The sequence below is a fragment of the Cucumis melo genome, chromosome 1 (genome assembly GCF_025177605.1).
Source record: "Cucumis melo cultivar AY chromosome 1, USDA_Cmelo_AY_1.0, whole genome shotgun sequence".
In the NCBI taxonomy this organism is placed as follows: Eukaryota; Viridiplantae; Streptophyta; class Magnoliopsida; order Cucurbitales; family Cucurbitaceae; genus Cucumis; species Cucumis melo.
The window spans coordinates 35,380,203-35,406,618 of NC_066857.1; the positions used below are offsets into that span (position 1 = coordinate 35,380,203).

The 26,416-nt window shown below is 35.2% G+C and overlaps 6 protein-coding genes across 16 annotated transcripts; 1 reads left to right on the forward strand and 5 right to left on the reverse strand.

The window, feature by feature from the left end:
- On the reverse strand, nucleotides 1-4,425 carry LOC103499794 (phospholipase D alpha 1). 2 transcript variants are annotated; one of them, XM_008462889.3, is made up of 4 exons: nucleotides 3,975-4,425; nucleotides 3,676-3,774; nucleotides 946-2,845; nucleotides 1-639 (listed from the first exon to the last, which is right to left on the reverse strand). In XM_008462889.3, the coding sequence occupies exons 2-4, from the start codon at nucleotides 3,766-3,768 to the stop codon at nucleotides 206-208; spliced, it is 2,427 nt and encodes an 808-aa protein (XP_008461111.2). In that variant the 5' UTR covers nucleotides 3,769-3,774; nucleotides 3,975-4,425; the 3' UTR covers nucleotides 1-205. The 2 variants fall into 2 exon arrangements, with proteins under 2 accessions (XP_008461111.2, XP_016902674.1); XM_017047185.2 differs by having other exon boundaries at nucleotides 3,898-4,222.
- A 1,578-nt stretch (nucleotides 4,426-6,003) lies between these two features.
- Nucleotides 6,004-8,064, reverse strand: LOC103499793 (RHOMBOID-like protein 5). 3 transcript variants are annotated; one of them, XM_051088852.1, is made up of 5 exons: nucleotides 7,638-8,064; nucleotides 7,284-7,447; nucleotides 6,637-6,719; nucleotides 6,291-6,547; nucleotides 6,004-6,175 (listed from the first exon to the last, which is right to left on the reverse strand). In XM_051088852.1, the coding sequence occupies exons 1-5, from the start codon at nucleotides 7,928-7,930 to the stop codon at nucleotides 6,106-6,108; spliced, it is 867 nt and encodes a 288-aa protein (XP_050944809.1). In that variant the 5' UTR covers nucleotides 7,931-8,064; the 3' UTR covers nucleotides 6,004-6,105. The 3 variants fall into 3 exon arrangements, with proteins under 3 accessions (XP_050944809.1, XP_008461110.2, XP_050944811.1); XM_008462888.3 differs by having other exon boundaries at nucleotides 6,637-6,812; XM_051088854.1 differs by lacking the exon at nucleotides 6,004-6,175 and having other exon boundaries at nucleotides 6,294-6,498; nucleotides 6,637-6,812.
- Nucleotides 8,065-8,814: 750 nt separating this feature from the next.
- Nucleotides 8,815-12,147, forward strand: LOC103499792 (uncharacterized). Its single transcript, XM_008462886.3, has 8 exons — nucleotides 8,815-9,023; nucleotides 9,223-9,335; nucleotides 9,990-10,061; nucleotides 10,258-10,293; nucleotides 10,600-10,645; nucleotides 10,792-10,879; nucleotides 11,716-11,773; nucleotides 11,875-12,147. The coding sequence occupies exons 1-8, from the start codon at nucleotides 8,945-8,947 to the stop codon at nucleotides 11,923-11,925; spliced, it is 543 nt and encodes a 180-aa protein (XP_008461108.2). The 5' UTR covers nucleotides 8,815-8,944; the 3' UTR covers nucleotides 11,926-12,147.
- A 530-nt stretch (nucleotides 12,148-12,677) lies between these two features.
- LOC103499791 (O-fucosyltransferase 13) lies at nucleotides 12,678-15,448 on the reverse strand. 5 transcript variants are annotated; one of them, XM_017047156.2, is made up of 7 exons: nucleotides 15,136-15,285; nucleotides 14,878-14,994; nucleotides 14,710-14,789; nucleotides 14,348-14,418; nucleotides 14,160-14,248; nucleotides 13,709-13,930; nucleotides 12,678-13,574 (listed from the first exon to the last, which is right to left on the reverse strand). In XM_017047156.2, the coding sequence occupies exons 2-7, from the start codon at nucleotides 14,910-14,912 to the stop codon at nucleotides 12,842-12,844; spliced, it is 1,230 nt and encodes a 409-aa protein (XP_016902645.1). In that variant the 5' UTR covers nucleotides 14,913-14,994; nucleotides 15,136-15,285; the 3' UTR covers nucleotides 12,678-12,841. The 5 variants fall into 5 exon arrangements, with proteins under 5 accessions (XP_016902645.1, XP_050944832.1, XP_016902646.1 ...); XM_051088875.1 differs by lacking the exons at nucleotides 14,878-14,994; nucleotides 15,136-15,285 and adding an exon at nucleotides 15,297-15,448; XM_017047157.2 differs by lacking the exons at nucleotides 14,878-14,994; nucleotides 15,136-15,285 and adding an exon at nucleotides 15,297-15,448 and having other exon boundaries at nucleotides 14,348-14,440.
- Nucleotides 15,449-16,269: 821 nt separating this feature from the next.
- On the reverse strand, nucleotides 16,270-20,715 carry LOC103499790 (uncharacterized). Of its 2 annotated transcripts, none has more exons than XM_008462879.3 (7): nucleotides 20,020-20,715; nucleotides 19,776-19,918; nucleotides 19,029-19,300; nucleotides 18,344-18,498; nucleotides 17,466-17,728; nucleotides 16,929-16,991; nucleotides 16,270-16,784 (listed from the first exon to the last, which is right to left on the reverse strand). In XM_008462879.3, the coding sequence occupies exons 1-7, from the start codon at nucleotides 20,288-20,290 to the stop codon at nucleotides 16,533-16,535; spliced, it is 1,419 nt and encodes a 472-aa protein (XP_008461101.2). In that variant the 5' UTR covers nucleotides 20,291-20,715; the 3' UTR covers nucleotides 16,270-16,532. The 2 variants fall into 2 exon arrangements, with proteins under 2 accessions (XP_008461101.2, XP_050944836.1); XM_051088879.1 differs by having other exon boundaries at nucleotides 19,776-19,929; nucleotides 20,020-20,166.
- A 608-nt stretch (nucleotides 20,716-21,323) lies between these two features.
- Nucleotides 21,324-24,926, reverse strand: LOC103499789 (BEL1-like homeodomain protein 7). 3 transcript variants are annotated; one of them, XM_051088891.1, is made up of 6 exons: nucleotides 24,485-24,869; nucleotides 23,955-23,996; nucleotides 22,941-23,713; nucleotides 22,307-22,680; nucleotides 22,152-22,212; nucleotides 21,324-22,029 (listed from the first exon to the last, which is right to left on the reverse strand). In XM_051088891.1, the coding sequence occupies exons 3-6, from the start codon at nucleotides 23,685-23,687 to the stop codon at nucleotides 21,565-21,567; spliced, it is 1,647 nt and encodes a 548-aa protein (XP_050944848.1). In that variant the 5' UTR covers nucleotides 23,688-23,713; nucleotides 23,955-23,996; nucleotides 24,485-24,869; the 3' UTR covers nucleotides 21,324-21,564. The 3 variants fall into 3 exon arrangements, with proteins under 3 accessions (XP_050944848.1, XP_050944842.1, XP_008461100.2); XM_051088885.1 differs by having other exon boundaries at nucleotides 24,363-24,869; XM_008462878.3 differs by having other exon boundaries at nucleotides 23,955-24,926.
- Nucleotides 24,927-26,416: the final 1,490 nt, after the last annotated feature.

The following is a 26,416-nucleotide window of genomic DNA, read 5'->3' on the forward strand; positions in this document are numbered from 1 at the left end:
TCAAGAAAAACCCAGCCAAAGTTGCATTATATAAGCTTAGTAAACCCCAAAACTAGGAAGCCAAAAACCCAAAATTACATTAGGGGATAGTGTTTTGAAGGGTAAGCCTCAAGCAAAGAAACAAAGCCAAAGTGACATTAGCAAGTAAGTTTGAATAATAACCTTTGGAATAAGATGGGGGAAGCAGCTAGCGGAGGAAAATGACTTAGGTAGTGAGGATGGGAGGGAGGTAGTCGGATTTGGTACCGAGTATACGAGCTTTGGTGTCGGGGAAGAACTCAAAGCCTGGGAGTTCGGTGACTTCTCCTTCGCTGGATATGCCAACCGGATAGCGGAGGAGGTGACCGGGCAAGTCTCTTTCAAGTGATTCACTTGAATACATATCCCAATACTTATCGGCAATTCTGTTTACCTTTGCAATACATTCTTCACTTTCTGGACGAAGGAAAGTTTCATCAAGCATACCGAGATGTTCATACCATAGAGCCATACGGAATCCGTGGACTTGACCACGTGCAGGTTCACGAGCTGAGAGATGATAGGGCTGATAAGCGCCCATTGCTATCTCGGAGTCCCTTGCACCATCCATGGATCTTTGGTTGATGTTTGCCGATCCAACAATTATGTACTCATCATCAACTGCAGTAGATGTTTAACTCCGTTATAGTTTGTTAAAACCTCATAAATGCTTTTATAAAAATCCCATGGAAAATCATCGATCGTGGTGTTTGAACAATTAAGGCATATTATTCAGTATATCAAAAGTAAAGATTAAACTTCTTAACCTCCAAAAAAAAAAAAGAAAAGAAAAAAAGGAAAAAGAGATAAAATTGAAAATCTTGGTACGTATGGCGAAAAAAATTGATGCAGGGATTTAGAATCAAGTGCCTTGAAAATTCATGTTAATCAAACTACACGCATATATGATATATGAGAATTGCTTACCAATCATCATTTTGGTGTGGACGTAAATCATGAAACGCCTGGCCTGCTGGGCTCTCAAATAATCAGAATCCTCCTCTGGTGCTTCTGAAGGTTCATATTCTCCAGACCTCTTGACTTCCCGGTTGCCAAGACAGAAGAATGTCAAGTAGTTGCGAGGGTCTTCCTCGCTACCTTGTTCTCTAAGAGCCTCGATTACATCTTTATACATCATTTCTAATGTCCTCCTCTGCCAATCTAATATTGCCTGAACCGATCCACTTTCCGGCAGACCTTCTGGCCACATTGGAACAACTACATAGACAGTGAACCTTTCCCCTGCTTTAATCTTACTGACGATCTTGAGGGAAAGCTCTCTTGGGATACAGTGCAAGGCACCAATATCCTCAGGCTTGATATTATCAGGAGACCATCCAAAACAACTTCCAAGGAAATATTGGTTTTCAATGTAAATAAAGTTCTTAGCCCGTCGGATAGCATTAATGTAAGCGTCTTGAATGCTTCTATCAATAATGTTATCTTTCCCACTGACAAGTCCAGCTCTAGCAGCATCTTCAGGGGTCTCAGGAAAGCCAAAAGCTGCCCCACCATCTATTGATCTAAACAACTGAACATTCCAGGTGTCATGGTCGTCTGGGTACATAACAGGAGATGGAGGAATAATTATTTCATCAAGCTCACGAAGTTGCAGAAGTACATCCTTCCCACCTTGTTTCTTCCACCTTTGCTCAAAATTGAACAAGACATCCCAGGCAATGGGCCCTTCAAGTCGGGAATGGATATCGTGCCAAGGTTCCCTCGGTCCACCTTTTGTTATTGATGCACCAACAAAATTTGGTTGATGGAAATCGTCATGATGTGCAGTATCCAATGTCCTGAAAAGGGAGTGAAAGGGTGTGTCATACCTGCCATCACAGAGATCAATGCCACCAACAAAACTCACAATTCTCCTCCTATCCGAATCTCCATTTGGCATTGGGCTATCCACCACCACAATCTTCTGGTGATGAGTGAACATGGTAGAGATTTGTAGATCTTGAACAATGCTTCCACCATCATCGGGATTACGAGGGCACAACACACAGTGCACGTCAGTATCTTGGAAGTAACGTTCAGTTTCTTCATCGTGAGTAGCCATCAAACCATCTTTTTTAAGTAAACCGACTGATGTTCTGTCATCCCAGACAAGCATAAGAACCCTGACCCCTTCACTTGCTTTCTGCTTAAGCAGTTCACCAAGCATGGTGTCTCCTCCAGGTTTTGGCCTCCTGGAGTCCCTCACCAAGGCAATTTCTGTATAAACAGACCATCCTGTGATGTAGATCATGTGTTTGGCATTTTTTATGGCATCAAAAATATCTTCCCAACATCTGGCGGGAGTATAATTTTTTCCTCCAGCGAGAGGTATTTTAGGAATAAAATTATCGGGGACATGAGCATCTTGATACAAAGAGACCTTACAACCTTGTCTCTGAGAGTAATATGTATAAGGGACTCCAGGAAATTTACGACTTTTTATACCACGACCCCAATTGCGATCTTTAGTAACACTGAAGTATTGAAGTTTGACATGAATCTTTGATTCCCCTTCAATAGGATTTTGATTTTCATCTAAGATTGGAACCCATCTGTCAACTTCCTCCCCGTCTACGATGTCTTCCACAGGTACATATGCACGCCCAATCAAAGTTGCACCAATGGGATTGTCATCCTTCACGGTGAAGATAACATTTGATGCCTTATGGGCACAGTAAATGTGAAAAGATTCATACCATCTTGGATTGGAAGGTTCAGATTCCAATATTCGTGTCCTCCCAACCCTAGCCTTTTCTAAATCTATAGTGGCATACAGTTTGGTTTGTCCTTTTCCAATTCCGACAGCCTCCTCAAAGTTTTGCCTTAACTGCAATAAATGTCTCTCCAGTAAACCATTTGAATGAAAGAAAAGCAAAAGAATATGCTGAAAAATAAGAATGACATTTTAACACAGTATAAATGTTGTCTTGTCTCCAGCCAGCCCATTTTGTTGGAAATAACTTTGATTCACACCAAAAGAAGGTATATTCTCAAATCAACTACACATAAACTATAACCTTAAAATATCATGTACAATGTAACAATCTCTTTACATATTCTTGAAAGAATATTAGAAAGAACATTTAAATCTCTGAAAACACAGATCTAAAATTGCAACAAAATCATGTATTATTTATTTAATCTCATAATTTAAAAAAAACAAACAAAAGAATTATTCACAGTACGCGCAGATCAGAAACTATTCACGAATGAGAAATATGGCTAACAATGAACTTTCTAACATTTGATCGATTAGAAACTTAACGCAGAGGAGTTTCACCATTATATCCAGCCAATAAGTGTGATAATTTATTTATCAAAACAAGATACCAGGAAACATAGTTGCAATTACGACGTGATGCGAAAGGCAAGGTCACACTACCATTTTAGCAATTCGTCACAAAAGCAGTAAATGGCATACAGAAGCAGAGGAAACCAATGATAATCCATTCAGAACAAAATTCAACCCGGTTGTAGTTTTCCTAATTCCCTCAAATTCAACTTCATCCACAGATCAGAAAACTTCATCAAGATCACATTCAATTATACGCAGAAAAGTCAACCAAATACTCATAGTAAAAAAAAAAAAAAAAAGCTACAAATCGGCAAAACAACCAAAATAGAAAAAGAAAATTAAATCCAGAAGTGGATATGTACCATGCTGAAGACATTGGATGAACCACCAGTATGCAACCTGTCGATTTCATAAATAGTGGCGTGAAGCGTTCCGTGAAGCGAAGTACCTTCCATTCTCACCTACACAGCCGAAAACAAGTTACATCCACTGAAGAAATCATCAAATACAAAAATAGATAATAGGATCAGAATTAAGAGATGATAAACAGAAACAGAGAGTAATAGAAGGTGTAACGTCACAACTTCGGATCTGATTGAAAAACGAAGGTGATGGACGAACTGAAGTGAAAAAAGAGAGAGAGTAAGGAAATTAAACGAACTTGTATTTGCAGAGAGAAACAGTAGAAGTTGAGTGAGTGGGAGAGAGGATTGATCGAAGAAATGGAATGACAATCAGATCAGATCTGATATGATATCGAGATTTGAAGATGGAATTAAAGAAAGAAAAAAAAAATATCAGAATTGGAGAAAGAAAGCGATGGAAACGTGTGAATGAGAGAAAGTCAAGAAACACGAACGATCCGCGAAAGAAGTTCAATGTAAAGCTCCTCAAACTCTCCCCCACGAGGAGACGGTGAACACGGAATAGCCATCGATTTCCTTTTTATTAAAATAATATAATTTATTTATTTTATTTTCTCTCTTGCTTTTTAAAATTATACCCATAAAATTTTTTAAAATATCAGCAAACTTGAAAAATGATCTAAATTGATTCATCTAATTACAATTTAGAAGTTTAATCGAAAATCTTCTATAAATCGATAAAGTTATATATTGAGATAATGTTATATATATATATATATATATATATATATTTATTATGAGGATGAGTGTGGTGTTAGTATGGGCCCTTCATAGATGGGAATTGGTTGGGCATTTCCGTGTCAATTATTTGTCTTAATTTTGTGATCTATTCATATTACCTTCCAAACCGGTTACCGGTATTTGTGGTCTATTTCATAAATGGATAATAAAGGACGGCATCGTATTCCAACCGACACGTTGTTATTTTTATTTATATGATTTTTCTTTTAATTAACTAAACGCGGGATTAAAAGGAAATTTTAGTGTATAATGACCCAACCCGGGTAATTACAATAGATAACAATTTTTAGAATAATTATTAAGTATGTAGTAATATTTTAAAAAAATTACAAATATACAAAGTCTATCGGACTTCTATCATTGATAGACTCTTATGGTTTATTAGTGATAGACCAACATTTGTTACATGATCTATCAGTCATATACCCCTATTATTGATAGATTTTGACAGATTTTAATGTATTAACATTTTTTTTAAATGTTGCTATATACTTTATTATTTTGAATATAATTGTTATATTTGCAACTATCCCTACTCTAATTGTATACTTATTAAATATGATTAGAACATTTTAAATTCTCGTTAAATTGACTTCATCCATGTCCATTTTACAAATTTCAAAAATTATATTACTGGTTTTTAGAATAAATATTGATATATTTAAATTTATCGTAATCCTGATCAATGATCAAAATATGTCTACATAAAATATGTATTGATGACCACGAGACTCGTGGTTCAAATCCTTTCAACCCTTGCTTGGACCAATTAGTGATTTAACTTGGTATCAGGTCATTTTTAAATTCTGAGACGTGTAGTCGTGTTTGGAGTTGTCTAAATAGATTATGGAAAAATCTTAGTGTGGCCAATTGTTCGGTAAAACATACTATTTATTAATATATATTTTGCTTTTCCGAAAATTGCTACCAATCATTGCTTTTCTAAAGTCTCAATCATCAACCGTTGTTTTAGAAAAGCTACAACAATCTTAAATTAGGCAAAAACTTGTCGGTCTCTAAACAACAAACAAAGTTAAGTTTGTCAAAAGACTTAAAATCAAAACCTTTTGTAAACGTAAATCGAGTTTTTAATATTTTCTAGTGGCTCTTTATCTCTTGCTAATAAAGATACATGTTCTTATTAATTTCTACTACTTAAGACATTGTGTCATGGACTAAAAATATCAAACATACTCAAACTTTCTTATAAAAAAATCAAAACATTGGAGGGAATATGAACATGAATTAAAGCTCAATGGCATCAATTTGTGATGTATCTATTTACATTCTCCATTGCATTGATTTTGGAAGGGTAAACCATTGCATCTTAGATATTAAAGAAACAGAAATCTAAAATAGAATTAAGAGGGAAAAGAAAAGGAAAAAGGAAAGTCCTCACTTTGTAAACAAAGAAGTGAGTATTTTTCTACGTACAATTCTACTACTATGAGTGGGAAGAAAATAAAATTTCACATTAGAATGATTTTTATCTTATAAGTACACCTTTTAAAAGGAAGAGAGAAGAAAAGGAAGGTTCATTTTCATTTAAATTTTCAAATGCTTCATCGATTTGGCATTAGAGAGAAACACAATTATCAAATTGATCAAACAATTCAAAGCTATCTTTCAGAAACGGTTGCTTTTCGATACTTGTATTGGACCAGTTCTGTACAACTTTGTTAAACCAGAGATATATCTGCATAAATAAAAAGTAAGCAAAAGTTAGCGAAAAACAAAACTCGAACAAAAGACGATAAAAGTAAAGATATATTGTCGTCAAATGTATAATTTCTTAGTCATGAACTAATTACCCGAAAACCAAGAGGAGTAGAGCTACAATCAACAAAAAATATTGATAACATTTGTGCTTGGATTTACGTTTCACGTCAGAGCCTGGAGGGATGTACTTGTGGTTAACGTATCCGAATTGCGGTCGGATTAAGAGGATGAAACCAAGGAGAAAACCCGAAATGAAACCTCCGATGTGAGCGGAATTGTCAACGTGTGGGACGAAACCGACTGCCAGGTTTAAGGCAATGATCAGAATCAAAGACATCAGGGCTGCACACTGAGTTCCAATAATATGACAAAGAAATCATAAGTTGAGATAAATTTGAAGAACAATGGAAAGAAAAGAAAAAGGTTTTAACCTTTTACCTTATTTGCATAAATTGTCCAATTTGTAATGAGCTCAGAAAGCATAGCTCCCAAAAGGCCGAAAAGAGCACCTGAAGCACCAACTGATATGGTTGGATTTTCAGCTGGATTGAGACTTATAGATGAAAGTAAACTCCCACCAAATCCAGAAAGTACATATAAACATCCTATTTTCACTGCCACAAAAAATATAAAAAAAACCCAAACATCTCAACGCATTAAAATAAAAAATAAAATCCCAAACGAGTTTGGCTTTTCTTAGATATGACAGTTGTGGGGTTGAGTTCGAACCAACCTTTAGAAAATAATTAGGTTATATCAAATACATTGAACTAAGCTAATTTCGACATGTTTAAGAACAATTTTGAGCATTATATAAGTTATATTCGTGCTATTTTGTTACATAATCGAAAGTGAGTTGAGAAATTCTAGGTGAAACAAAATCAAATTCATGTTAAAAAGCAAAAGCATGAGTAAAATCTCTCCTCTTCTAGGTGGAAAATGAATGCTAAGAACTAAGATGAGTGAAACAATTGATAAACCAATACAATTACGAGTTCGTGATTTAGAATGAACTAAAAGTATTTTTAAACATTTGAGAACTCATTTCAAACACTGTCTTATATGTGTTGTTTGAGAGTGCTTACAAAATCCGAATTCTTGTTCGAGGCGAACTCCTATGAAGAGAAGGCTGAGCATATTTGCAAGTAAATGAATAACTCCAGCATGAAGCCATGTACAAGACACCAAGCGCCAACCTTCTCCACGTTCTACTACTGCTTCTTTGTCCAAAGCCCCATATCTTCTCAAACTGCAAAACCAAAGAAAAAACAAATCAAACCAACCATCACAGATAACAAAATTCCCTTCTGGTTTTTTTTTTTCTCTCTCTTTCTCCCTGATTCATTTTCTCTCTTCATGGGTCATTCAATTTCATCCACCATTCACAAAACCCATATCCTAATGTTCCATATAAACGAATAATATAATATTATTCTTACATGCTGATGGTAGGGCCGAGGAGGGGATTCTCATGAAACGGTTGGAAGGAGAATCGGCCAAGCTCAGGGTAAAGAAGGCAGCGGTTTCCTCCGGTGATGGCGGGGCAATTATTTTTATACAATGTGAAAATAAACATGCCCACATTGACTAGAAAAATGAGAGGCACCAGCCATGGGAACCATGGTTTGGGTGGGGGAGGATAATAGCTCGGTGGCGGTGGCACTATTGTGATGGGCTTGTGGATGTTATAGGACATTGATTCCATGTCGACCGACGGTGGTCTCTTCCCCATTGTGCGGCGGCGGTGGCGGCGGCAACGACCAAACGGAGGGGGAGGAGTGCACAATAGCGTCGGCTAGGACGGATGCTATTGTGCACCAGTTGTTAGAGTGAGAGAAAGAAAGGAGAAATAGCCAAAGAATGGCAAAGAACGATTCTTGCTACGATGGTCGTTAAGTTAGGTACTTTTTCCCGCTAATAGGAAGTGGTAGATGACCAAAATGTCCCTTCTCATTTAACTGCCACAAAGGGAAATGATAAATAGTTCTTTTTTCTTTTCTTTTTTTCATTTAAGTTTATTTCTTTTTAAATTGTCAAATTAAATTAATTAATTTAAAATTTGGAAACTAAAATAAAATTTCAACCCATTTAATTATTTATAAAAATTTTAAATTATTTTATTTTGAGTTTTTTCGCACATTCGAATTATATTCTCTAAACTTATCTAAATAACGAGACAAAAAAATTAAAGACATAGTCATGTGCTAATTCTTATCGCAAGAAGTATTATTAAAATTTAGCAAAATTTTCTTAAAAATCAAATTGTACATTATAAAGAGCGTGATTAGGTACTTAGAAATGTCGGTCAAAATTTAAACTTTTAACCCTAAGTTTTTATTAAATACAAAATTTAAATCGTTTATGTTAATATCATTAAATTTGTAATTTATTATAACTTTTTTTTATTGTTTTTCTTTTACTATATTCTATAAATAATTTCAATTTTCTTTTACTATTTATAAAAATATTCTCATCAAACTAGAAAAAATAAGATATCGATTATAATGTTTTGAAATTTAAAGATTAATTTAAAATGAAGCTCAAAAATAAAAAAAATAAAAAAATAAAAAAGTTTTTTTTTTTTTAATTTTGTTTGGGGAAAAGAAATTGAAAGTATCCGACATTGATCTTCGAGAGGGTGGAGCGAGGGTTTTGGGCTCAGAAGCATTAAACTGTAAGAAGGAACGAAGAGGAGAAGCTATTACATTTACAAAACTGCGACGGCTTTAACAAATCTCAGTCGCAAATGGGTTGGATTGCTGACACCCTCGACTCCATTGGATCCATTAAGCTTCGTCAACTTCTTTCTCAGGCCGTCAGTCTTGGTGCGTATTCTCTTAATCATTTTTTCGTTCTTGATCCGCGTTCTATCCTATAACTCATGATTGTTTGTATGTCTTTAATCAACTTTGGGAGTTTCATGGAGCTTGTTATTGATTGCCAACAAATTCAAGAAACCATTTTTTTTCTTCTTGATCCGAGTACCGGGTACAAACTCATTTAGTAGAACTGTTCATCTTTCAGGTTTGATCGTTACATCTGCTCTTATAATATGGAAGGCATTGATGTGCATTACTGGTAGTGAATCCCCTGTTGTTGTTGTCTTGTCTGGAAGCATGGAACCTGGCTTCAAGAGGGTGAGTTTGTCTTATAACTTCTGATAATCTACGATGATTCTTTTGATATGTGTGTATATATATATTTCTAGTTAGCCCAATTGTAAGGAAAATCACTCTTCTATTTAAGGTTCATTATATAGAAAGTGGCGGAGGGATTGGGAAGAGGTCTCTCACTCTCTCAAAAGAAAAAGGAGGAAAATGAAGGATTTTTGTAGATAGAGGAAGTGGAATTAGGACAATGGTCACAGTATTTGGAGCAAGCTTTTATGGTCATCGGATGAGTTTTCTGGTCAACTGTTGGAGTGAGGAATCACCCCTCTCCCCCTTCTCAGTTCAATTAATATTTGGAGGAAAATCAAGCTGTCAACCTTTGGAATGATAATTGATGCCTTGGATTCATTACTGGGGTTTCTTTCGCTATCAGGGACTTTTCTAGGAGAGAAATGAAAGGATTTAATTTACTCTATGTCTACTGACGGATTGGGGATTCAAGCTGCATTATGTAGCTTTTCTTTTGACCTCTTATTGTTTCTGAAGTATGTTGTACGGCTTTGTGTGGGGATTACGAGTATTGTGTGTGGAAAGATACTCATTACTTACTGCACATGTTCTCTTTTACTTTCTCCTAACTTATCAGTCTCATCTAATTATATCAATTTATACTGTGTTCAGGGTGATATTTTGTTCCTGCACATGAGCAAGGATCCTATTCGTACAGGGGAGATTGTTGTTTTTCATATTGATGTAAGTATTTGTTGAAGTTTATTTTTTTTAAAGTTTATTAATACAGAAAGTTTTTACGTTCATCGCACGGTGGCCATGAAATTCATAATTTTTAGCTTTCATCTATGGATACTAGGCTTTACAATTTTAATGCTATCAGAAGGGCGTAAAAAGTTATTTTGAACTGATGTATTCTTTTGTTGTTTATCTTGGCCAGGGCCGTGAAATTCCAATTGTCCATCGTGTAATTAAGGTGAATTCAATATACTGACCTTTTCATCAAATCTTAATCCCCTTTGAAACCTGTGTTATAATTTCATTCAAGAATGAATTGTCTGTTCCACTACACGACACTCTCTCCAGAATGGTGCACTTTGATTCTTGGAGACTGATTGTAGTTTCATTCCATCATTATTATCTGCTTCAAGTAAAACAGAACATGTTAATTGTTAGTTTTGATGTTTCTTTAAATGGGAATGCCACCAAAGTCGGGCTGTTGGTCTGTTCCAAGAATCTCATAAGGGCCAACCAGATTAATCGGAGTTTTTCATTCCTGCAGGTTCACGAACGTCAAGATAGTGGAGAAGTTGATGTACTTACAAAAGGTGCCATTTGTAGAACAATATAGAATAGATCTTTTGTGATTAGAAAGAGTTTTTAATTGATCTTTCTTTTGTAGTTGTGCCGTTTCTTCATTATCTCTTTCTTCTTCTGCTTCTCTATAATACTTGCCTTTGTGTTGTTTCATCAGGAGACAACAACTACGGTGATGATAGACTCTTGTATGCACAAGGTCAGCAATGGCTTCAACGGCACCACATCATGGGCAGAGCTGTGGGGTAAAAAATTGCACAACTTCTATTTTCTCCAAGTACTTAAGGAGGCGTTTTGTTTAGCCTCCAGAGTCATTAGGTCAGGAGAGGAGTTTAGTTGTAGGCTAAGAAACACAAGCAGTATAGTTTGGCTAACATGTTGGATACTCCAATACTCGATGGACACCTATTGAACACTTGTTAGTTCAACAATGCATTAGACATGCATAGAACACTCGTTGAGTAGATTAAAAGACACATATATCACAATAATAGTAACTTTTGAGTGTGAAATACATCAAACTAAATCTTTTAAGCATATAAATGCATCAATTCATTTACTATGAATTTTCTTTTACTTTAAAAATAATATTATATTTTTTAAAAGTGAACATTTTAATAAACGTGTCCATGTCGTATCATGTCCTAGATTTGTAAATAATGGCGTATTGCCGTGTTCATGTCGTATCCGTGTCCATGTCCATGCATCTTTGGTTATGGGGCTCACAATGTAAGGAGCTAATATGTCGTGGAATTGATGTTTTTTATGAGTTACTCACAAACTCTTTAGACCAAACAAGGAGTGGAGTTAATTTTTCTCAACTCCTACTCCTTGGTCTACCACACAGTAAAAAGTGTATATTAAAACAATTGAAAAGTCTACAATTGTATGAGGAAGAAGTGACATTTACTCGATTAGTGCATACACGATTACACGTGCTTTTTTTAGCTTAAAAGTCTATGATAAGCTCATGAAGTGGCTTGTGGAATGTCTTCATTTCTCTGTCCTTGATGATTTTGTACCAAAAAATTGTTTACCGGTTGACTAAGAGAACAAATCTCGTCATGACTGTGATCCTCAGGTTCTTACCATATGTGGGATGGGTGACCATAATCATGACCGAGAGGCCAATTATCAAGGTTGAATACTTCAATTTCTAATAGTCTTGTCATTAACTCAACTTTAAGGGTTGAGGTAATTTCTTGAAGTTTTGTGCTCAAGTTATTCGTATTTCTTGCAGTATATTCTGGTTGGTGCATTGGGATTGCTTGTATTAATTTCCAATGATTGAGGCTGAATCAAAGCTACTAAGTATTGGCAATAACCACAGTGGAGGTGATGAGAATCAATCAGTACCAGCAAACTAGCTTATTACTCTTGGTTTTCACATTCCCTGGTAGGAAGAACAACCAAATTCCATATGATAGATAATAACTCAGATCACATTGTATTTCTATTTTTCTTCTGACCATGCAGAGTTCTAATCGTCTTAAGAAGAAAAAGTTTATAATGATCTATGGTTTCTAAGATCAAAATAACCAATCGAATGAAATCACAAAGAAAAAACCTAGTCATAACTATGGAAATAACCTCCAAAAGTTTTCTAGTTAGAATCAATCCCGAGATTCTAAAATATGACTTGTTTTCATCGTATAATCAAAGCATCAATTTTTTGGATCTGGTGGGAGATGATTAATTCAATCTTTCTCAAATCTTACATATATAACTTTCAATTCTATTGATACTCTTCACTCTTCTAAATAAAAAAATTCCAAGAAACATCGAAGTTTTTCGTGAAAACACCAGTTTCTTCCATACTTTGGACCTTCGCTCCATAGAACTACATACTATTGATGAAACATGAAAGAATTGAAAACTTGGATCAAAACGTTATGTATGGATGGTAGGACCTGAATCAAATTCTTTGATCAAAAGATGTTGGGAGGACGACCTGACAATTTCTCACAGCTAAACTTGAAGAAGGGGAAATATTGTTTAAAGATGACATAGAAATTCCAAATTTTAACAATTGCTCATTCAATGTTTGTAATCAAAATGACCGTAGTCTACTTTTATCAAAAGATGGGTTACAATTTTAACTGGTAAGAATCTATTCTCAAACATTTGGAGATTGTAGATTTACTAAAGCATTAATTAGAAAGGGAAAGTGGTTACATACACAAATAACAAATCTGAGTTTCTTGAAATCACAATTTGAACTCACAAAAACAGTCGGATAATGCCGATCCCCTGCCCATGGCAAAATCATCTCTATGAGTCTTCCACAAGGCTTGGTTTAGCTCCTTCCCCTCAAGCCCCTTGTAAGTGAACTCTGCAAATGCTCGTCTACTTAAGAACAACGTTCTCTGCTTACCGTTGAATGCTCGCATTGCTGCAACCATTTTGTCCATATTTCCAAAGAACGTGGCTACATAGTAGTCACTGTTAATTGACACGTAATAATCCAGCGCAGCTTTTGTGTTCCCATGCATGCTCGAGAAATCGTCGCTAGTGAGGAAACTAGACTTAGTTACTACATTGGTATAAACTGATGTAAAGCCTTCTAGCTCCATCAAACCATCACCAGCAGCCAAGTAAATGTTTGTGTTAGTTGGAATATGAAGCGCTTGAAATATGAGGGCTGTCTCACGGGGTGTGAGAGGACATTTCCCCCTCTTCCTCCATATTTCAGCCAACTCGCCGGTCCATGGTTTTCTATCTCCCCGAGTTTCTTCTATTGCTTCTAGAGAAGTAGGAGATAGTCCTTTATATTCACATTGGCTGTAAGCCACCATATCTGGCTCGAAACGAAGATGAAGAGAGAGAAAGGGTTTTGGTATGGCTTCTAGAAGCTCCCTGGCTTTCTTCTCCACCGGTTTAGCAAGGCGTAAACCATTGTAACAAACCTGACAAAGGGCAGCTTTTGCATACTGGGGATACCTGTAAAATGTTTTGAAGGTATTTTCAAAATGCAAGGGAAGGTGGTGAGCTCCTAAAAAAAACTCCTGAATAACACACAATGCTTTAGATGGAGTTTTAAGGGGTCAAAGAAAGAATATTCAATTTCGAAGTACCTGTCCCTTCTCTGGCTCATTGCTGGAGTTATTGAAATATAATGATGTTCCAATAGGGAAGGAAGGACACTTTCAATATAGTCAAACTGTCCTTTGCGTTTGCTGCAATCCACATGATACGGCTCTTTGGACGCAAGTTCTGGGGGTAACTCTTTGGCAACTTTCACATAACCATTCATCTGACCAATGAAATAGTCAACATCAAATACATCTGCAAAACCGCTGGAAAAACACCAAGGTAAGCATGCTAGCAACTTATTTATTATTTCTTTGGTGCATGGAAAATGTATTTGAATGTATTACCGAGAAGTCGGTAAATGATGTTGTTAGATAAATTCAACAGCAAAAACCACGTTAACTACAACTACCATGGATTTGTGAATAAAAAGTAGCAGGTAGATCAATGCAAACAGTAGAATATAGGGTCAAAAAAGAAATTGTCATGAATTACCTAGATTCGTTCCAATATGCAGCCACTTCAAACTTTGGCAAAACCAGGGTTGCATTCAACAGCCGTGCTATGCCAACTCCATCACACAACTGCACACATAACAAAGGGCAACAGCTTTTAGCAATAAAATTTTAACCAAGTAATAAACAAAATTAAATTAAATGTAGGATAAACTCGTTGAATATTACATCTCTTCTCATCTGATTGAGCCCACCATAGCAATCCACTCGTATATATCCATTGCTATCAGCAGGTAGAGCTGCAGCATTTCAACAAAAAGTCTGCAATGAAAGTCAATTAAAATTGACTCAGACAATCAAAACTTATCAGAAACCCCTCCCAACACTTGTTCTACTCTACTTATTCCATGCAATTATGTCCGTCGTGAATTCCTACTCCCAAGTACCCAATTCTCATCACCATTCGTCCAGACAAAGGAAGTAGTTTACCAATTAATGAATCACGCTATTACATTACCAACAGAGAGTCGAAAACAGAAAAGAAAATGAGAGTAAACAAGAAGATGTCACTAGAAATCAAATCAGTTTACCAGGTAGGTGACCTCGAAGCCACCACTTGCAAGGCCTCCACTCTACTATCCTTCGAACACTCCATATATCCGTGTAGCTTCTGCAATTAACATTGAGACAATTCAATCTTCCCTCATTTATAAGAATTAATCCAAAGTCTTTACGCTGGAACTGCAGGTATATTTTACATTTCACAAAAGGAAGTAAAATAGACCACCGTCATGGAGAAATGATAGGCAAGGGGAGCGACAGGTGATAAAGCCCCAACTATTAGATCCGAGAAATTTCAATCAAGTTCCAATTTTCTACACATTTCTCCAGAATCAATTCAATCACATATACAACTTAATCAACAAATACTAATTAAAAAGGGAAAAAAAATTTCTCAAATGCTGCAACTCCAAAGTCAGAATACAAAACAGTGGATGAAGGAAAGTAAAGGTTACCGTTCATTAGTAAAAGAGAATGAAGTAGGGGAGAAAAACGAAGAGGGGGGCGACAAAAGAAGCACCGCCAAGGACAAAGAAAGAGTGACAAGAAGAACGCTAAAGAATGGCTTCACTGAAACAAGAAACATTTCAGATCCAGTAAAAGTGTTTTTCCTCACCGTCCAAAAGAACGGATCAGGTGGGAGATATCGTACTTGAAAGGATCGAATCACAAGGAAAGGAAAGGACGTCGTTCTTCGCTCTCACGGCCTCAGTTTAATCGTCGTCTTCACCGACCAGATCTTTAACAAAGATGTTCAAGTTTTGGACCGGATAGAACTCAAAACCCATGAACCGGTTAGTATAATATAATATATTTTATTTATTTTAACGCCTATTGTTTTTTTTTCGTTTATATTAAATTTCATTTTCAGATTCCAACAAAGGCAATGCCAATCACTGGGTTCTAAATGGTCCCATATTTTCGAGTTAATTGGGTTGGCGTTCAATTAAGTTGAGATATTAAACGAAGATCTCGTAAATTTTAAATGAAGAAAAAAAATATTCAAAATAAATAATCACTAGCATTGAGATTGTAAAGAAGAGACAATCAAAGACGCTGTAATGAGAAGCCGAAACAAGAGGGAGAGGGTAACCTAGAGAGATGTGAAATGCGGCATGAAGTAGTATTTTATATATATATATATATATATATATAATTTATATATCATTAATTTGAGTTAGGTTGGGTTGAACCAAATTTTTCAATCCCAACCCAATTTTAAACTAACCCAACTTAAGTTATTCTTACATCCCTATCAATTACTATATATAATTTAAATTTATATCTTAGTGCTTTTATATGTGATTAATGGTGAAAGATTGAAGCTTCGAATCGACTAAATTATAATTTTTTCCAAACTTTAAGAACAAAATTTGCAACCTAAAATAAAATAGATGTTTTAAAGTTAATAAAGAAACCAGATTAGATAAAATGTATAGGTACCAAAATAAAATTAAAATAAAAAACAACTGATTTAAAAGGAGTGGTTGAAGTGTTAGAAGAAATGGATTTCCAATATTTTTATTTTTGCAATATAAAGAGTGTTATTTTGAATTTTATTTCTCAAACCATGAACCATAAGACGATAATTGATTATCCACTTAACTATGTTCGAACATATTTGTAAAGGTAAGATTTCTTTCAAAGTTTGCTTTGCACAACGAGATAAGAACTCGAAAACAACTAATCGTCACCCACCTGTACTGACATAATTTCCTGCTACAAACTATACCAAATATGGAAAATATGGGGAAGAAAGTTTTGAAAATGCATACAATTCTCCTCCTATAACATTCAATTCGTCTATATTCTCTCGAGCATTGAGGCAATAGGCTGTTGATCATTCTAATGACTAGGAGTGGCTCTTTGCTTTTTCCAGAACTTCCTTCAAAACAACAGCAATTCTTTGCGCCATGTGCTGTTCAAGAAACATTTGCCTCACCCTCTCATATCCTTTCTTACCGAAGGTCAGCCTTCGCTCGACGTGCGTTGCTAACTTTACAATGTTGTGTGCTAGTGGAGTTATGCCTTCTTTCCCTGCAGGATGTAGCAAACCTGTCGTCCCGTTCACTACGATCTCCATTGTTCCTCCAGCAGCCGTGCCCTTTATGTATATACATGTGAGAATTCATAAGAAATGTAGAGTGGATAATGATATTCTTAATTTTCCAAGTGAAACGAAGATTTTTTTATGAGTTTTCATTGAAGGTGGGGAAATTTCAAAAGATGTACACGAGATGCAACTTACCAGCACGGGTAGTTGAAACGCCATGGCTTCAATCGTTATCCTTCCAAAGCATTCTCCCCTACCCTACACACATACGGTAAATTCCATATTTGAAGGCCAGAAAATATTGAATCTGATGGGTTTTACTATGCAAATATGAATCAAGATCCGAATATTATACCATACGACTAGAAATTCAATTGGATTTTTGTTCTTTTTTAAACTGAAACAAGACTTCTCATTCATCGTAAAACCAATTATAGTCTAGTCCTAAATTTGCATTCCATAAATAAAGGTTCAGATAGTTAGAAATAGAAGGGGAGAAACGAGAATAAAGTAATTCTTGCAAAAGCTAACATTGGGAGAAGCAATATGGAAGGTCTTCAAACGAGAATGGGGAGAAAGAAAGAAAAGGGAAACAACCGATTCAACTAATGGTCGCATAGGCAAAACCATGATTATAACCATCTAGTCAAGGAAAGACAAGCAAGAACATAGATAAAGAATCGTGCATAGTTTCTCGTATAAATTTGGGTGTATGTTAAACAGTTATAGTACCTGAGAGTTTTGAACAAGAACATCAATGGAAGCAAGATAAGGAGCCACAGACAGGGTTTTGTTGACAAAATGAACGCGATCCTGAATTTTATTTTCATTTACAAAGTTGCGGAGTTCTGTTTCGAACTTTGTATGAGCACTCATGTCACTGCCAACTACCACTGCATGAATCCTTGGTACCCGCAGCTTTTTATCTTGGATCATTTGCAGGCTCTGGTGAAAGGCTCTGAGAAATAAATCCTGACCTTTCCCACGAGAAACACCTGGAATCACATCGATCACGTGTTGCATTACATTTCATATTAATATACTTTATCAAGAAAGGATGGAACAAAAATCAACTTAGTTCACAGAAAGAGGCTTCATGCTATTCCATCATTGGGGCTGGGGGAAATAAGTTTCTAGGGACATAACAAGTTGTCAATAGAGACCATCCAATATACAGGAGAGAGTCTTAATATTCTTGAGGGAAAAAACTTTTACATGCAAGAGATTCTATATTCTAAAAACCGGTCGCTGGCCAACTTTATATAATAAAGTAAGACTTCATTCAAATATTATATCAATAGCTGTTTTCTTTCCTAGAGAGCACTGTAGCTGGGGGAAGAAAAGTTACAGCTGGAATTTTTATGATAGAAGAAGGCATTGGGAAAAAGGGAAAAGAAAGAGAAGGGCGCAGGCCATTAAAACCTATAAGCTCGTCATGTGGGAAAACACAGTTAAAACTATTGCATAACAAAGAAATTTCAGGCATATAACCCAGATAAACACTAGGAACAGGAAATGCCAACAAAAGAAAGAAAGAAAAAGAAAAACAACCCAGTAACAGATCAATCGACAAACTGAGCAGAAGTTTATCATCAGGAATATGAGCTTACTATTTATAATTGCAAACAATATATCTTCATTCCGAACTCCAAGGGATTCACGAATATGCTCTCGAAGAACCCTCTTGGCCACATTATTTTCAGCTACTTCCATGAGGTCTTTACTATTGCCAAGATGCACGACATAAGTCTCAGGCATTTGAATCCTGAAAACATAAAAAGAAAAAACTTATGAGTATGACCAAAAGGTCTAGGAGAGGATACAGGGTGGATTGCAAAATAATAAATATATTAAAATTTGGACTGTCCAAACACATACCATGTGGAAAAAGGAAGAAGATCATCCGATATCTAAACTTGCTCCAGATTTTTAAACAAAAGCATAATGCTCTATACCTCAGCCATGTACATACCCAAGGGGGTTAATTCAGATTTGAAAATGTGTAAATAGTCAGAGTTGACAATTAAATCACCAGTGTTAAAACTTAAATCAACCTCACAACAAGGGTAATGTTGAAAGGTATTTATCAGGGAGAAAAGGTGGAATAGTGCCCTTTCATAGTAGAAATGTTGGAAAGAAGTACCAAGTAGAAAATTCTGACTTTGAGATCAATCAACATGAAACAAAAATGGAAAGGAGATAGCACCAAGCTAGCTCATGATTATACTAGTAAAAAGAATCAATCATCTATATCTTTTTATGTAAACAAAATTCTCGCCATTATTAAAATCATACCCCAATCGATCCCATGTTCTGTTTTTCCAGTATTCTGCAGTTGTATGTGAATCAATCATGGCGCCTGCAACAAATGGGAGGTGCTTCACATACTCAACTTTGAAATAATTCCCTCGCATCTCATGAATCCACCACAGAACCTTGGGAAGGACTCGGGGAACATTCTCCTTAAGGACAGCATCCAACCATTTCCCAGCAACAGCAGTATTTAGAACAACTAAATGAGCTTTCAGAGCAGTCTCCACAGCTTCTTGTTCCTTAGCAGATAAAACCTTGAGAAGGAAAATCTTAACCTCAGTCACCAACAATATAAAGAGAGAAAAAAAAACAAGTAGACCTTTTTTTCAAGAAGAAGAGACATAATATACTATCAACTTAAGAACGTGTAGAATTTGCTACTATTCCGCTAATTTTACCAAGTATCTAAAATATAAATAACTGGATCATTAATAATGGTAATACAATATAACATTTTAAAGGGTCACAACTTAGCCTTAGCAGCTAAATATGGAAGCCAAAAAATGTAATTGAGAGAAAATTTTCAATCCTATAATTTCAAAATACATCAAGTATTTGATCGTATGAGAAGAATTACACTAAACAAACAAACCAATCGCATGATTACATTATGCACTAGGACCCCAAAAGTGCATGAGACAAAAGTAAATTTATTCCCTTCTGATGAATTTAGCATTACAGTAATCAAAGAGTTCCTAAAGTGCAGAGAAATTAAGAGATTAATTTAACCTGCACTCCTCGATCTAACATCTTGCGCTCCAAACTGTATACTACTTCATCAGGCTCCGGTGGCTTTTGATTAGTAATCCAAACAACTTGAGTACCAACGCCTCTCAACAAAAATGCAAGCTCCATGAGTAGTAGAGGCCCACCTGTAGCCAAACTAAAAGCTCTCAGTCAAATTTCTATAAAAATTTCCTTCCCAATGACAATGGCCAAGTGGGTTATAAAGGAAATACGAATCCAATAATACCAGAAAGAGAGAGCTCGTGGGAAACCAAGAGAACGAGCTTGGACTTCATGAAATCAAGAGGATTCGGAGCTTTTCTCTCCATTTGGGAAGAGAGAATCTTTGAGCCGATACCCTTTTCTTCCACAAAACGTCTATTCTCATTACCACTACAAGAATCAAACGTAGTCCTCATGAAGAAAACCATTGCCGTGGAAATTGAAACCAATGCTAAGATCATCAACGGCCATCTCTTCTTGGACATTGAAACAGATGGAAAGGGGCGTTTCATCATGCGTATTACGAAAGATCGATGATTTCAACAACGAGCATAAGCTAATCGGACTTCAGCGAAAACCCTCGATTCAGTGAAGAAATATGTGTAAAGAGGGTGAGAAAATGGAAATAAAAATTGAAGATCTTGAAAAAGGGGAAAGAACCCCATAAATTCAACCGAGTAAAATGACAAGGTGGAGAATTAGGAAGGACAAATCAGAGAAAATTCGAAGACACCTCAAACCTCCCCCCACATGGCGACTAGATTGGAGTGAAGTGGAAATAGTGATGATGAGAAAGAAGAATAAGAAGAAGAAAGGAAAATCCAAGGAACAATGGCTCCGCCACTGCATGTGCAAGCAAGTTAGTTGAGTTTTAGCTTAGTGGTTGATTTGGAAGAATGAGGAGACAGACCCAGGGCTTTCCATGGGATAAATAGTGAAAGGGCTAAACTTTGTAATATATTTATGTAATATACCCTTAGGTTAAAAGTAGTCAAGAGAAGTATTGTTCGGTTGATGGAAAGATCATATTTGTAGTTCGAATCTTTATAATTTTTATTATACACGATACATCTTCGTTGATGAAGGTTCTGATATTTATCAAGATCAAATTTCATATAAAAATAGATTCATTTTGATCTTTTATCTTTGCTCTATTTGAACTCTAAACATCATTTCAAAGTTCGATTCAACTTTTGTTAATTTAGTCACTAACTTTAACTAAAGCGGTATGAAACCTTTTGTAAATTCATTCATTTCAATTCTTTTTTCCCACTTAATGCAAAACTTAAAAAGTAATAATAAACCAAGTCTTTTACTTTGAGTTTGGTATTTTGGTATATCTAACTTTGATCAACTTTAACAACATTTATTTTCATCATTTTGTATTTAAAAGGTAACCATTTTAGTTAATGTTTATCTAATCCAAATTTTTAGACAATCTCTCACTTAAAAAGATTGTTTAAGAGATCTAAACATAATTCATATGGTTAAGTCTTAGGCAAAAAATATATATATATATAAAGATAAAATAGAAAGGTTGAATAAGAATTCAAAAATTACAATTACTTTCTATTAGTATAAGAAAGTTGAATTCAAGTGTTACAATACAACCCCTTCCTTATTTGGAAAAATCCAAACAAATTACACTTATTTCCAATTATATCCACAATTTTTTCCAACAAAATCTATACCTTTTAAAAGTACAAGTTGGCTCCATTTCCATATACCCCCTTATATATATACATGTATATTAAAATTTTATCTTCTTCCATGAAGAATTATCAAAGTTTTAAACTACAAAATCATGCAACATATTTGAACTTGTGAGTCTGCATTGATGATGCCTTTCTGGTTCCAAACATGGAAAATCCTGTGCCTCAAGCTCCACAGAACCAACCATTCTATTGTTATTATTCCCAAACATCCCGAATTCATCGCCTTCACAATGCTTCAACTCCAACGCAAGTGAAACATCTCCGCCTCCCATTGTGAAGTTACTCGAGTTGATCATTTCGTCAGTAGCACACTGGCGGTAGAGGATTCGCTCGCCGTTGTTTGCTACAGATTTTGTGCTGTCGTGCAACTTGTCTCCTCCCCTATCTTCGGAGAATAGCGAATTGTTCCATGATGCTTTGGATGCATTTTCTGGTGAGGATTTGATATCAATGTTAGAGTCTCCAAATTCTTCTTTGTACATCTCCTCTACCATTGGTTTCCATAGTCGAACACGCGCATTTATAAACCAGTTTGCAACCTAAATGAAACAAAATAAGGCCAGTAAGAATATATACACGAATATTGTTTCAACTCACAAGCAGAAATTGGAGCTTAGAGGGTGAAAAAGTCGAATTTTCGATTGAGGATTAACGACGTTACTTGGTTTCTAGTCAGGCCAGTTTGTCTTGCTAGCTTAAGTTTCTCCGAATCCTTGGGATATCTGTGAAAGTAAAGCAAAAACGGAACATTAAGGCCTTGGTAAACATAGCTAATCCAAATGTAGAGAATATGTACTAATAGTTTAGACGGCGTACGGATGGAGGAAGTGTTCGAAGAGCCAAGCGCGAAGAATAGACACGGAGCTTTCAGGAAGCCCTCGTTGAGGCCTCCAACTATGTGGAGTGACACCGAGATGCTGCAGGGCTCTCTGTTGCCTGAGGTGTTGGTCGACAAAGCGGAGACGGGGAATGCCTTCTTGACCAGAATGTAAAGCATCTTGCTCTCCCAAGGTTCTCCTGGTGACCTCAATCTGTGCATTAATTGCATCTCGCAAGCGGCGAAAGTGGCACGAAATTGTTTGGTGTGGGAGTGCAGTGTAGAACTCTGCAGCCCCTCGACCTGCTACCATGTCGAAAGACGACGCCAACATTTGCAGTTGTTGGTAATATTGCTTGTATCTTCGATCCACCTGCAAAACGTTTGACATAGATACCGAACCGTTAAAGAAACTAATTGGATGTAGTCTTTAGCATTGTTAAATTGAAACATACCAAACAACTTATACAAGAAAACAATACTTCACTGCAGATGGAAGAATAATCGAAACTTCTACAATGTCAGCAAGATTTTATTGGAACCATAGGCACAAAAACATCATGTAAAGAGATGTAACAAACGCATATATTAAACATAAACAAATTGTAGAACATCAAGTAACTGTTGGCTTACCTCACCCAACAAAGACAAAAGCTTTGAGTTTTTGTTCTTCAAGTCCTGACGTTCGGAAGGCGATAGATCACTCGACGGATTAGCAATTGACACCTCCCTTGCATTGCCGCACATTTCCCCAGTCAGATCATTAGATCCCCCTTCATTTTCTCTGCAGGAATCGACACCCAAACCATTGGAAGCTTTCAATTTCTTAGACTTCAGCTCTTTCAAAGCTTCCCGGATGCTAACCATTTCATCGAGCAGCTGTTGTGCAGCTTCAATGTATACCGAATTCAACATCGAATAACCAGAACCCAATGCTACATACATGCCATTTTTCACATCAGATATACAAGATTTCGGATTCGGCCTCTTCTCCAAGATCGAAGGAGGTGCATTAATGAATGAAGAAACCATAGCAGGGGTCTGATATTGGTGAGGAAATGAAGACATAGAAACAACTGAAGGTGAGTGTGTGGAAAGGCTAAGTGAAACACCTTGACATTGGAAATTTGATTCATCTAAAATTCCCACAACTGGTGGAATGAAAGCCATTTCAACATTACTTCTATCTCCCACAGTTTCGACATAATTTGAAGAAACCCCAGAAAGAATCTCTGAATAATCTCGGCAAGAAGGGTCCTGATTCATGAACATCATCAAATTCCCAGAACAAAGAGGCTGTTGTTCTTGGCAAGAAGGACCAAGTTTCTGATCACCTAACATGGAGTCTCTTTGATTACTTAAACCAGGAAAATATGTCATCTGAAAACTCCTCACCGTTTTATCAGCTGAGAACAACAGACAAACATAAACACAGTTCTTAATCTTCCAAAAATCACAAACTCCAACCAAACAGAATGATCAAACAAGAGATTCAATACAAAAAAGGCATGAAGACTGATGAAATAACAAAAGGGGCAACAGAATCAAACAAAACCCACTTATTATTTGAAGAATCTCAAATCAAAGAATCAAAGTAATAGAACAAAAAAACTACTAATAAGAACAAAAGAAGAAGCTTATCATTACCCTGAAAACCCCAATAATGCGATTGTGGTAGTGGGAGGCAACCTTGAAAGCAGAAGAAATCAAAAGGGGGTTAAGAAAAAGAAGAAAAAAGAAAGACCCAAATTCCCAAAATGGAGACAAACACTAATCCCAAGAGATTTCAGGGAAAACACCATTAAATAAATAATGAAATCAATAATTACAAAACCCCCAAATAAAAAAAGAACCATAGTTTCTCTTCTCTTCTCTTCCTCATAATTGGAACAACGACTCCAACACCAACTCGACAAAAAAGCAATAAATTATTAAAAAGACATTAAAGAAAAGAGGTATATAATAACGAGAAGCGCAACACCAACAACTTTAAAATATATTTTTATGAATTAAAAGTAAGAGAAAAAGTCATCGTCAATCCCAATCATTCAATACCCTTCTTCTCACGTGTGGAAAAAGCTTCTTAAAACAAAAGGAAGAACAAGAACAAAGAAGAAGAACAAGAACAAGAAGATGGTGGCAATGGTGGTTGGTTGCTTAAAAGGATTCTTTCAAACCTTAACCACCAGTTGATAGACCTAAAACCCATTACTTAACCCTTCTTTTGAAGCATAAATTTTACACCAACCCTTTTCTCAGTTTCTCTCTCTCTTCTGGTTAAGAGAATAACAGGGGAAATGAATCTAATCAAAATATGAATGATAAATGAGAAGATTGCGTGAAAATGATAAATGGGTATTTCAAAAACGTTTTCAAAAGCAAAAAATTTAAAAAATAAAATAAAAAAAATTAAGGGTTTCTTCTACTGATGGTTACGAATTTGAGATCGATGGTTGGAGGGTCGGTTTCAAGAGAAGGCAAGATCTTGGACACAAATATATTGAAGAAGCTCCATGCATATAGAATATGAAAGTTGGAAATTTTCCATTTTTTTTATATATACAAATTGGAATTCGAAGTGGGTTTTGGACATAGTCTTGGATTGAATGAAATTTTTTAGCAACAGCCGACAGTTAGAATTTTTGTGTGATTTATTTTTTTAGTTCAATCATGTCTAAAACCTTGCAAATTTTCATTTAAGTCTCCATAGTTTTGATTGATGGTCGGCTTGTCAGTAGGAAGAAGTAGGAACTAAGAAGTTGGTGATTTGTTGACGACAAGACATGGTTGGCCCGAAGAATCGGAGTTGGAACGTCTTGTTTGTCCAAAGCTCCGATGAATGCTAAATTGTTTATTATAATCCAACCTTATTATAGTCTGTAAGTTATAATGATTATATAAAACATTTTAGCCTATGTTAGAAGCACCAAACATCAAAGTTTGAATCCATCACCTACTTAGATGAAATAATCATTAAATTTATGATTTATAAAACAACATTGTTTAATATTTTTTATTTCTAAACTTCCGAAATCTCATTATATGGGTAATTATAATATGTAGCAATAATTACGAAGTCCTTCTCAAAAACCTTTTTCTGTTTTTTTTTTTAAATCTAGAAAATTTGACCATTTACAAAGATAGATAAAATATTATAAAAAATTAGTAAATAAGGTTTTAGTTTTTCAAATATTTTTAAAAATATTTGAATTTTAGTTTTCAATATTTGGAATTAAGCTAAAGAGGATAAAGAAAACAAAAAATTGCAAGTGATTTGAATTTTTTTTCTTATTTCTTTTTTTAAGAAATTTTGGAGTAAGGTAATGAAATTCCACATGTTTTTAATTATAACAATTTGGTTATAGTTAAAATTTAAATTAATAAGTCAACATCAAAAGGCTATGCTAAAAAATTTGTTTTTATTCCCAATGAAATGTCTTTTTAACTTTTTTTTCTGTTTCAAATAAGATAAATAATTTAAAATAATCTTTTGAACTATTTCTTATTTCATAAAGAAATAATGATGTTATAAAAAAATGTCTAAGTTTCTCTAGTTTAGTTTTATTTGCTTGATTAATTTGATTTTAGTTTACTCATTTTAAATTGTTATTTAATATTTAATCACAATTTCATTCTTTGAGCTCTTCAATAAAAAAAATGTTTTCTTTTTCGATATAAAAGTTGTTCTCATCGTTAAGATGGATGGTTTACTTTTAGGTTTTCATATATTCCTTTTCATTTTTTATTAGTTGTTTCTTGAAAAAAATTAAAAATATAATTCAAATAATAGATATAGATATGAATACTATAAAGGAGGTTTTTTAAATAATAGAACAAGACGCGAAAATATTTACGCAATATAGTACAAATTTGAAAAAGAAAAAAGTCTACAAGCCAACAACGTTAAATAACAAAAATACCTCACGATTAATCAACCACATATGCCGAAAAAAAACAAAAATAATCTTGTACCAAATCTAAACAAGTACCCAATCTAAACGATCTTAGTATAATATTTGATAAGAAAAAATGGAAACAAAGAAAAACAAAATATTTGATAATGAAAAAAAAAAAAGGAAAAAAAATTGTCTTAAGAAAAAAATGACATT

Excerpts from the sequence above, each read along its gene's own strand:
- LOC103499790 (XM_008462879.3), bottom strand. The coding sequence starts at position 20,290 with ATGATGAAACGCCCCTTTCCATCTGTTTCAATGTCCAAGAAGAGATGG. Across the intron at positions 18,499-19,028 it reads AGAACATGGGATCGATTGGG|GATTCAAATGCCTGAGACTT; the intron begins GTATGATTTTAA and ends TTATGTTTTCAG. Across the intron at positions 16,785-16,928 it reads CGTTTCAACTACCCGTGCTG|GGCACGGCTGCTGGAGGAAC; the intron begins GTAAGTTGCATC and ends ATATACATAAAG.
- LOC103499794 (XM_008462889.3), bottom strand. The coding sequence starts at position 3,768 with ATGGAAGGTACTTCGCTTCACGGAACGCTTCACGCCACTATTTATGAA. Across the intron at positions 2,846-3,675 it reads CATCCAATGTCTTCAGCATG|TTAAGGCAAAACTTTGAGGA; the intron begins GTACATATCCAC and ends CATTTATTGCAG. Across the intron at positions 640-945 it reads CCACACCAAAATGATGATTG|TTGATGATGAGTACATAATT; the intron begins GTAAGCAATTCT and ends CATCTACTGCAG.
- LOC103499793 (XM_008462888.3), bottom strand. The coding sequence starts at position 7,930 with ATGGGGAAGAGACCACCGTCGGTCGACATGGAATCAATGTCCTATAAC. Across the intron at positions 6,813-7,283 it reads CGAACAAGAATTCGGATTTT|TGAAAATAGGATGTTTATAT; the intron begins GTAAGCACTCTC and ends TTTTTGTGGCAG. Across the intron at positions 6,548-6,636 it reads GGACAATTTATGCAAATAAG|TGTGCAGCCCTGATGTCTTT; the intron begins GTAAAAGGTTAA and ends ATTGGAACTCAG.
- LOC103499792 (XM_008462886.3), top strand. The coding sequence starts at position 8,945 with ATGGGTTGGATTGCTGACACCCTCGACTCCATTGGATCCATTAAGCTT. Across the intron at positions 9,336-9,989 it reads TGGAACCTGGCTTCAAGAGG|GGTGATATTTTGTTCCTGCA; the intron begins GTGAGTTTGTCT and ends TACTGTGTTCAG. Across the intron at positions 11,774-11,874 it reads CCGAGAGGCCAATTATCAAG|TATATTCTGGTTGGTGCATT; the intron begins GTTGAATACTTC and ends TATTTCTTGCAG.
- LOC103499789 (XM_008462878.3), bottom strand. The coding sequence starts at position 23,687 with ATGACATATTTTCCTGGTTTAAGTAATCAAAGAGACTCCATGTTAGGT. Across the intron at positions 22,681-22,940 it reads TTTTGTCTTTGTTGGGTGAG|GTGGATCGAAGATACAAGCA; the intron begins GTAAGCCAACAG and ends AACGTTTTGCAG. Across the intron at positions 22,213-22,306 it reads TTCGAACACTTCCTCCATCC|ATATCCCAAGGATTCGGAGA; the intron begins GTACGCCGTCTA and ends TTACTTTCACAG.
- LOC103499791 (XM_008462881.3), bottom strand. The coding sequence starts at position 15,266 with ATGTTTCTTGTTTCAGTGAAGCCATTCTTTAGCGTTCTTCTTGTCACT. Across the intron at positions 14,419-14,709 it reads GCTTCGAGGTCACCTACCTG|CTCTACCTGCTGATAGCAAT; the intron begins GTAAACTGATTT and ends GAAATGCTGCAG. Across the intron at positions 13,931-14,159 it reads GCATATTGGAACGAATCTAG|CGGTTTTGCAGATGTATTTG; the intron begins GTAATTCATGAC and ends GTGTTTTTCCAG.